Source organism: Nematolebias whitei, chromosome 14 (genome assembly GCF_014905685.2).
Source record: "Nematolebias whitei isolate Nwh7 chromosome 14, NemWhi1, whole genome shotgun sequence".
NCBI classification, from domain to species: Eukaryota; Metazoa; Chordata; class Actinopteri; order Cyprinodontiformes; family Rivulidae; genus Nematolebias; species Nematolebias whitei.
The window spans coordinates 38,453,786-38,464,419 of NC_056511.1; the positions used below are offsets into that span (position 1 = coordinate 38,453,786).

The 10,634-nt window shown below is 40.2% G+C and overlaps 1 protein-coding gene across 1 annotated transcript in view; it reads right to left on the minus strand.

Moving 5' to 3' along the window:
• Positions 1-5,591: 5,591 nt before the first annotated feature.
• The window catches only part of si:ch211-284e13.4 (insulin receptor substrate 1-B), a 15,045-nt gene continuing 10,002 nt past the window's right edge, over positions 5,592-10,634 (minus strand). Inside the window, exons 3-4 of the mRNA XM_037687684.1 lie at positions 8,454-10,628; positions 5,592-6,220 (exon numbers count right to left, since the gene is read on the minus strand). Coding sequence (XP_037543612.1) covers positions 6,213-6,220; positions 8,454-10,628 — 2,183 coding nt within the window. The 3' untranslated portion in view covers positions 5,592-6,212. The remainder of the gene's footprint in view (positions 6,221-8,453; positions 10,629-10,634) is intronic.

Here is a 10,634-nt window from a genome sequence, read left to right on the forward strand (position 1 = left end):
TAATGTATGTATGTGGTGGTGGCCATTTTGGATTTTGACATGACAACGAAGTTTTGACTCCCACGCTTGCATGTAGCCCTACACCAGAATGGAAGTTGGCACCTCACTCATTTTTTATTATCCATCTCACAACACGGACGGAAGAACAGGCGGAGGGTGTTTTCAGTTCCCTCATCGCTGCACATCGGGGGACTAAAGAGTTGGTTTCAGGAGTGGATTTAAGAACAGACAGTGAAGAGGAAACTCCACATTTTAGAATCTGCTACAGCAAAAACACGCCCCCCCCCCCCATGAGTTTGTGCTTTGTTTTGGGGAGCAGCCTGTCAGATGGGGGTGTGAAGGTGGGGGTGAGCTCTTCATCGTTCACCTGTCCTTATTTTTCCTCTCACGTATAAAAATCTGTTGTTCTTCACCCATGAAGTGCTGACAAAATACCATCTGTTGAACAGGCTGGGATTAAATACACGTCCCCCCCTCCCACCCCGGCGAGGAACCACCAAACAGCCGAGGAAGTTCACATTTGACCTTTTTAATTATGATCACTTTGCCTTTTATCAAAAAGAAACAAAAAAACATTGACGTTGTCTACATCACAGACAAGAATCATCAATATTTTGTTTTAAACAATTTTTTTTGTTGTTGTTGTTGCCAAGAACAGAATAAACCTCCCCCCTCCCCACCATCCCTCCCCCACGGAGCAAACGTCTTTATACACAGTAAACTTTACACCCACATCCTTTACATCCTTTACACTTACACCGTTATCAAAGTAGGATCATTCGCTGTAAAATACATATGCTGCTCTCCGCTCGTGATCCCTCCTCTCCTGATTGTAAACACAGTATCGTTTCCCACACTTAGAGCTCGTTGATTTATTTAAACAGCGTGCCGTTATAAAATATTCAGAGGCGCGCTTCTCTGTTTTCCACCCCGATCAGTAAAAAAATCCTCAGCACAGTCCAGATAACAAACCTCATGAGCAGAAACTGCAGAGATGAAGTACTTTACAGTAACATTTACCCAAATCTGTGAGTTCTTTTAGAGTAACACCAACTGTTGCTCGGATTAGAGATTACCAGGTGCCGTCAGGGAGTCTCGGTAATACCCAATTAAAAGAGCTGCACTGCAGAAATAACGAGATTATAAAAAAAGAGTGGAGCGGCTCCACTTATTTGCGTGGATTTGTTGAGATTGTCGACGTCTAGCACAAACTCTGTCAGGATTAAGGAACTGTTTTCATCAATAAACTCTTTTTAGGGGTGAGATTTAAACCCTTGATGACAAAAGTTGAGGAATATTTTGTATTTGAGTTGTGACAAAAACGTCCCAGTGTAAAACCACAAAACACACTCTTATTTCTTATTTTGGCACCAGACTTGTGTTAGTGGGATCAGTCTGCGAAGCACCTCAGCTCTCAGGAAAGTAAATTACATGTATGGTCATTTAAAAATAAATATATATATCTCGTAGCACACGTGAGAAATGTAAACAATAAACTTAAATGTGGGAAAAGCTACCGATGTGAGAAATACAAGAAGGAAGCCTTTGATTCTGTGGTTTTTACCCTGTGTACAGACAGAGCCCTGCAGGAGTTTGGTTTGACATTGCAGCTCCACAAATACAGAAAACATTTTATATATTTGCAACTGACACGTTCTAAATTATTGTACAGTTCGAGCAACGTCACCACAAGGCCGAATCTGCCGCCAGTGGCTCTGACAGCAACCAGTCAAAACACAACCGTTAAAAACACAACTTTGTTTATGTTTTCAGCTCCTATTTCTAAAAAAAAAAAAAAAAAAAAATGGAAGAAAATTTGATTCAAATCCAAATTTTATTTTGGTCATGTGGCTGTCAAGTAAAAAAGGAATTTCTAAGTCAAACTGAGTGATTCTAATTAATAAATTAGTTATTTTAAAGTGATAGTTCATGTCTTTTGAAGGGGGCTTCTGTGGAATGGTTATAAGCATCTTACCTGTTGTAGGTAGCTCAGTTTGGAGAAATAGAGATTATTTTCTGGACGAATTGATGAGCTAATGACTAGTCTGAACGAGGCCAAGGCTAAAGTGGGTTGGCGACATCTTTAAACAAATCCCAAAAATCTCAGTAATTAATGAGATTGGGAGGATTTTCATGGAGCAACCAACATATTCATCTATTCTCCTTTACCCAAAAAGAGTAGCGCATACGGCACATTATACACCGTCGACAAACTATTATACATCTATAGCAACGGCTCAGACAAGAAAAGATTAGCGCCGTTACTGAGTTAACTTATTTATACAAGACTTTTTGTAGAAAGAGGGGAAGTTAAAATAGAAGACGTCATTTAAACAAGATTTGACATTAAAGTCTACACATTGTAGAATTATACAATTATTTTTCATTTTTGAGCTACCTGTTGCACTCGTGGCAGAGATTTTCCCGTCAGACACGATGAACACGTTAAATAGAAATGGGATCATACCTCAACAAATCGCCGGGTGAGAAACTTTTATAAAAAGAGATTTTTTTTCTTTTGACAAAGCCAAAATATAATAATACCCCAAACAAACAAAATGAGGGTGCATGTGCTTACAATGCGGCTCAAGTGTTAGGCACTGCAAATAAAATCAAAACTGATTTTTTGTTGTTGTTAGTTTCTGATAAGGCAATCTGTTTGATGTTGAATGGCAGCGATGTGACGTTTCTGCTCGGTTCTCTGCGGCGCAACACTTGCACAAATTTAGAAAGAAAAGAAACTGCTTTTTATCACTATTATTATTTTTTACCCCATTTTCTCAACCCATTTTAGGATCACCTGTGTAAAAACAGCTACAATCAAAAATGAGGCACTTTATAAAAGAGTAGATATCTAGGCTATATAGTATTAATTATTATTTGTATACTGTATAATTTATATACCATTGTAATGTGTCCCGTTATAATAAAACTGTTATGTGAATGAGGAAAACTAACCACAGTACTATAGTTTCTGTCATTCTACCTGCGTTACTGTAGTAGATACCTTAGTACCATACCGTTGGAATAGAAAACCTCAGATACCCAAATTAAGCATTTATACTGTTTACTAATGGTTTTGTGTTGCTCATTAGCTCAAAATGGTTACGTTATTTAAAAAAAACATGATTTTTTATTTTGTTTCCTCTTTAAACAGAGCCTGTGTCTCTATGGACTCCTAACGGGCGGGACTTTATGATTCAGACATCGTACGACTGATTTGACAGCCGTGTATTAGAATGAGCTCATATTCTGTTATTAAATGAGAATCTGGAAGTGGAGAAAATTACGGCGCTCAGTCCTTTTGATATTGTAGATCGCTCGTACCTTCTAGAATCGTTTGTGTTGTTCAAATGTCACGCAGGAAGAACATGTGATTCGTTTGGCTACAAGCTTTCCTTGACAAAAAATGCATACTCAGGTTCTGTCATCGGAACAAAAATCAAAGCTAAATAGGCTGTTTTTCAGAAATTTGTCAGATAATACACTCATAATGTTTTCCTCTGTCAATAAGAATAAATAAAGGCCGATTCAAAAAATAAATGTGCAGCTTTTGCAACGCTATTTGAGAGCAAAACAAATTTTACGCATTCGTCTGACTCACTCTCAAAACTTTTGCAAAGGGAGACGTGCGCCTCAACCTGTGCTGCCTATCAAATAGCTTCTTTCTGAGCTAGAGCATTTAGCTAACATTTAAATAAGCATTAATGCATGCATTTAGAAAAAATAATAATAATTAGGGATGGAAGGTAAAATGCATTTTTAGATGCAATGCATCATGGGTTTAAATGCCAAAGTGGATTTATGAAGTTAATATATCTGAAATTAAATATTAATGTTATAATATTAAGATTTTCCTGAGTAATAACTTTGAAACGTGTGATTTGTGTATACATTTTCACAATGCTAGTTGGGGAAGTTTATTTATGGCATTTTCACTATTAAGCTAACATCTATGCTAACTCTTGGTTAGCAGCTTGTGATGAATTGGGATTTTTAGACATATATTGTGCACTGATGTATAAATCAGTGTTTACTTATGTAAAATAACCTTTAAAAACACTCAGGGGGCAAGTTAATCAACATGTATTGGTAATTTTAACCACATTGCATCTGTAGAAATCCTATTAAAACCTAATTGAAAGGTGCATAAAGATTAAGACTATATAAACAAAAGTTAAATGAATGTAAATTACTGCCAGGTCTAAATGAGTTCAATCCTCAAAACTAAGTAGTGTTTGCAACATCTCCCGTCTCATTGGACCTGGTGGGATTTGTATCTCAGTAGAGGAAACAGAGGAAGAGGAGCAGTTTGATGCACCGCTGCCTTCACTTCATATCAGGGAAAGTATAATTCATCCTCTCCTCCAGTGATGAGTGTTGGACGCTGCTGCAGCTACAAAAATATGTCATAAATGTTTGGAAAATCACGCTGCAGCTTTTACATTCAGAATACATTAGGATCCTAGAGCTTTTTAACACGTAGTGCTTCACATCTAGAGGTTATCTTGCAAACAGTTATCACAATTCCCCAGTTTTAACTCCCCAAGCAGGTGGAGAATATGCAGCAAGCTCCCCTTAGTCCAGGACAATAACCAAAGACTCATTATTTAATTAAAATAACAGGATGCCAAGGAAGCACAAACTGTTCATTAATGATTTAGAGATTAAATCCTGAACATGATTCCTCCCTGATAAAAAGAGACGTTCATGCAGATTTTAGGAGGACCTCCAGACTTCATCCGTTAGGACTCACTGTGAGAAAACAATTGCCTTTTTGTTCTTTCTGTCACTTATGTGCACGCTGTGTTTGTGGCTGAAGATTGTTGTGTTTAGATGCAGTGAGGACAACCGTTATTTGATGGTAAAAATGCTCACGCCTGTAACTTCATGGCCATGTTTGTGCCGGTCCATAATTATGAATCCTATTTGCTTTGAGAATACGAACTGAGGTGGAGCAGACAGCAGGTGCAAATGATGCACAAAGGTTGGAGCTAAAACCAGGCGCTGAACATTTCTTGTAAATTAGGGCCTTAGTGCTTTGTATAACTTTTTCTTTCTTTCTGCAAGTTTCTTTTACTAAACTTTATCAAATATTTGCACAAATATTACACTTAGCGTCATAACAAATGGAGATTATATGATTCTATTGGTGTCAATTTTGGGGAGTTATTAACTGAAGTTTTTAAGAGTATAAAATGCGAAAAATAGATTTAGAAGAGATTTGACTTCCATATTTGAAATCCATATTGTGAAAACCACTAGCGATTCAAAATGCTCTGATTCAACAGCATGTGGATAATTCAGAATAAAATATAATTTTAGTTAAATGGATTTCTCAACTGAAAACAGCCATTTTACTATATTTAAACTGATTAATGCAATTTCCTTACAAAATTTGAAAATGATAAGTATTTCAGTAACACAAGACCAGTAGTCAATAAGTATAAATGCTTTTTTGGGCAACTTCTTATATATATATATATATATATATATATATATATATATATATATATATATATATATATATATAGGAATTTAAAATTTTTATAGAGGGAGGGCGTGTAAAAAAACGGTCACCTTCTACTTTTCTTAGTTGAGTCAAAACGACATGTGATGATCATTTAATTTGCATACAAATGAGGATGAGACATAAAAGGCAATAAATACTAGAATAAAAACACTAATTAAATCCCCAAACTTTGCTGAGATTGTGTCAACATAGCAGCTGCCATTTCCTTTTTTCTTCTCCAGCCTTAAGTCACCAAACGCTGACAAACTGGCTCACTCGCAGGATAAACTAAGATACACAGATTTATTTATTTATTTTTTTTGCCTTTTGTGCCATTCCCTGAAAGTCGTGTTAAAACAGATGTGTTGAGGACGTTTCAGAGAGGAGCAGCAATCAACACGATATCTCCGTGAAGTCATGCCTCGTCTGTACGAAGTTAAACAAAAATCAAATGTCTATTTTTTTTTTTTTTAAACAAAGTCCACGAACCAAATCTTTTCCTTAAGTTTTGTGTCTTGTGTGTGTGTGTGTTTGTTTGGCACACATTTGGTTGACAGAAATCAGCAGACGGGATGAGGAGGAGACTTCAGGGCTTTCAGTGTTCAGACTCCAGCGTTGGGTTCTGTTGTGCCAACAGGTCGGGACGTCGCTCACGAGTCAACCCGTCTCACCGGCGTCACACTCGTACCCGAGGCAACGATCAGCAGTCTGGAATGAGAAAATCAAAACCAGGAAGCAATTTTACACACATTCATGATATAAAAGTTTATTTTTTTGCATGAATGCAGCGTAAACTGTATTTCCGGAACATTACGGAAGATAAATCATCTCTGTCTTGATGAAACACTCGCCTCAGCATATTGCTCTTGTTTAATCTAGAGTTCCTGCTGGCAGCTTGAGCAAATATCACATGACGCTCGATATCTTTGTGGAAGTTTTTTCTGATTGGTCTCATGGCTGTTGTTGCACATGACAGTGTGTTTGTGGCAGCTTTATCGCGTGCGGTCGTTGTTTCTGCTCTTTACGATCCTCCTTAACAACACAAACAGTTTGTTGATCGGCTTTGGACTGGGTCAGCGAAACAAAACTGCAGGACGTGATTGGACATTTGAGGACCAAGTTTGTTTATTAGCAGCTCTTCTTGTTATCATCTACTGCAGGGGTGTCAAACCCACTTACAAAAGGGGGCCAAAATTAAAACCTTGTTCAAACTAAGGGCCGGTTTCAGAATCTACATTAACTCAAGTTAGATACCCAACATCTTTTATTGGTTACAGTTTCCTCAACAAGAGTTTGATTGGTCTCATTTGACGTTCTTTGTTGCACTTTTGACATCATAATCAAAGATTACTGAAAAAAAATGAAGTGATAAAAGATAATGTCACTGAGGGCCACATTTGGCCCCCGGGCCTAGAGTTTGACACATATAATCTACTGCCACTAAAGATGGGCAATATTAAAATTGCTTTTGCGTGTGGTAATTTGGCTGTGTGTTAGCTAAATATTGCATAAACCACTGGATGGATTAGAATGAAACGCTAAGAAATCATTAGACAATCATTTACAAGTGATAAAGTTTAGGAACCAGTCTGATTCAAGATGTCCGCCACAGCTAACCAATTATAGCAAACACAACAACAGCTTGTTTACATATTATTGGTGGTGGCCATCTTGGATTTTGATGTGGCAAACCAACTTTCGATAAGAAACTTTCTTAGGCCTAGATGCAGGCACACACCAAACTGGAATTTGATACCTCATGTATTTTTCAAGTTATCATGCTCCACAAGATGGATAGACGGATGGATGAATGGAGGGTATTTCCAATTCTTCTTTTCTCTCCATGACAAAAATGTCTATTGCGCAGTCAATTTTACAAATATTAACTTAAAACTTGATGTGGTGGTAGCTCAGAGTCTTCCACACTGTAGACTCTGAGCACAGATTAAGACAGGCTTTGCAAGGCTATGATATGCATTGCATCTATGAGATTATGAAAAATGTCTGCAAGCTATAAAAACTGAGACAAGTGGGTTTGAGGCTTTTACACAAAGAAACGGTCAATAGTATGCATTAAAAATATGTTCAGATCCTTGTTTTCTTTGTTATAAGACGTTTGTCTGGAAATAAACTGCCAGTTGCGTAAGTGATGCTGCTTTCAACAAAATAAATCTGTCTGGCTAATACTCACACTCGACAGCACATTTTCACAAAAATGGTTTCTTTACATGCAGCCGCTCATTAAAAACAAAAGTATTAACCGTTAGATAACTGTCACATCTGCAATGTGAGGGAAACCTCGAAGCCGCCATCCTGCAGCCAGCAGCCCGCCCACATATAAATATAAACACCTGGCTCTTGTCCTCTATGTTTTCATTCATGTGCAATGGCTCATTACCAGCAGACAAATCAATTGGCTCTGCTCTCTGAACACCCACTTGTGATAATAAGAGACTCTACAGACAGCCTACCGACTGAAAGCTCTTTGCTGCCCACCAGCTCCGAGTCACATCAGGACACGATGAAAGGAGAAGTGACTAAGACCCAGACGTGGATTTATGTCTGAGGATTTTTCACATTATTTTAAAACTTTCATCCATTTTGACCAATATGACTAAAAAAACATTTTTTTTCACCTATGCTTAATGTATCATCCTTTATTTTCAAAAATGAAGCAAGAAATCTGTGGAAGAGTCTGAAACTCCCTGTTGCCAAAAATAGTCTGTTTTATTAGTATTGTAAAATGAGTATATGACTTAGAACAGCACCACATACATAATTGTAATTAAATATTATTAAGCTGTGCATTTTTGCCCAAGATACATGTTTATGTATATAAATGTATGAAGGCAAAGCCTATAGAATATATCAAAGCCATTGTATCATCTACCAGGTGACTGTCGTTAGCGATAAACTGTGTTTAAAGACCTGCAGCACTCACCTTGACCATCTTTTCTACTTTTCTGGTTTGTTCTTAGTTCCTCTGACTTGTAGAAATCAATACTGGCGTAAGTGTTGGGTCCAGAGCCAGCACTGCTCCCCAAAGCACTTCCTCCGGAGCTGTAGACCGGAGAGGCGTGCTCCACTCCTGCTTGAGGGTCCTCCTTCATGGCTAAGTCAAGGTCTATGTAGTTAAGGCCTTGTTCAGTGGATAAGGTGGGGGCTTGAGGTGGAGGTGTGGCAGACAAACCAGCAGCCTGCCCGCTCTCCCACAGTGAGCAGTCCAGACCCTGCCGATTGCTCACTGTCTGGCTGCCGTCTGGGAACAGGGAGGTAGAAGTCGATGCATATCGTGGTAAAGATGGTGGTGAGTTAAAAGTCTCTGAACAGTGGCTCAAGTGTCCCTGCTGATCACCTTGGACCAGTCTGCTACCCCGGTCAGGAGACCGGAAGGACTTTACAGGGGAAGAACTCAAACTCATTTCCTGCTCTACAGATAAGGGTGGACCAGGGTGGATGGCAGGTCTTGCTGAAATGTTGGGATCTGATCCTTTGCTGTCGATAAATGGAGTGGGGACATCTGCTGGCAACTTGATTTTTATTCGGTACCCTGCATTTAACTCCGCTGCCAGAGGAGAGGATGTGCTGTGTTCATGTCGGGTCTTACTGGCAACAGCTGGTGAGCCCTGTAGGGTGCTGAATGTGGATCTAACATGAGTCTGGGGTGTTGAGGATTTCCCTAGATCCATGTTGACATACTCAGCAGAGGTGGAAAGTGGTGCAGAGAAACTGCGGGGAAGGTTAGCAGGATTATCATGACAGAGGAGTGGTTGATTTGAGGGCCGTAAGGTTGCGTGGATAACCGGTTGTCGATGCTGAGAGCCCGCACATCGTCCCTCATCATATTTATTGTCTTCCTTAAAGACAATGCTTACATACTCATCCACACTCTGAGACACTGATGGGGGGAGGTTCTCCTTCACCCTGGGTAGGGTATTTGCTTTTGTGATGTCTGAAGACATGCTCAGGGGACGCCCCCTCCTGTGCTGCTTTGGGCTCTTACTACTTGATCCACGTTTTTGGTGGTGACGTCCCTCTTTGGTGCATATTTCAGCACTCTTGCATTCTGCTCCAGTTCTTAACAAACTTAACCCTCTCCCTGCTGACACAGACTTGTCTTCAAGGCTTTCACTGCTGGCGGAACTAGAGGAGAAAGAAGAGGAAGACATGGAGAGTTGGCAGCCTCCTGCAGAGCCCACTGCAATTTTGTTTCTCTTGCTGTAGCCCACTCTCCCTCCCCTTCCAGCGCCATCATGCCCACTGTTGTCTTTTATTTCTTCTCCTTTGTCTAAGTCATCCTCAAAGCGAGTGTAGAGGGTATGCTGATAGGCTCGTGGCAGGGAGAAGTACGAGTTGAACATTTTTGGTTGAAGTTGGTGCTGCTCGGGTTGGGATGGTGGCGTGCTGCAGGCAGAGTGGCTACTGATGGGTGAGATGTTCATATAGTCGCTGACAGCTCGGCTCTCCATACTGGCCCTGCTCTCCCACATGCCCAGTCTGTGCAGGTCTGTGGAACTACTGCTGTTGGGAGACATAACCATGTAACCCTCTGAGCTGGGCTGACGCATGTGCTGAGGGGGGGACACGCTGCTATTGGGGGTCATAGCCATGTACTCATCATCTGCCCCAAGTTTAGCACCAGTATCGTACATACCTATAGACAGAGAGAGTGAAACAGGAGGAGATGTGACTCCAGGCAACATTGACATGTAACCACTGTCCAGAGCCCCTCCTGCATCTTTTTCACCTTTGCTTTTGTCAGTCCTCTTCCTGTTTTTTACGACTACATCCTGCTCCCCACCCCTAACTGAAGGATTCCCTGAGCCATGGCGTGAATCAGCCCTCTCCCTGTTGGCACTACGTGACATGATGGCATATTCTTCATCATCCTCATCTTCATCTTTTCTATGTGGGGTTAGTCTTTCATGGGATGCCAGAGGCAGGGAAGCCCTCTTACTTAAAAGCCTGCGCTCTGCCTCAGATTCACGACTAGATGAGCGCCGCAGAATACGCCTGCCTTTGGAGTGATGATGGGAACCAAACACACCCTCCCGCTGCCCCATCACTATGTAGCTAGAGGAGCCCTCTCCATGGGTGTGATGTCCTGACAGACTAGGTATGA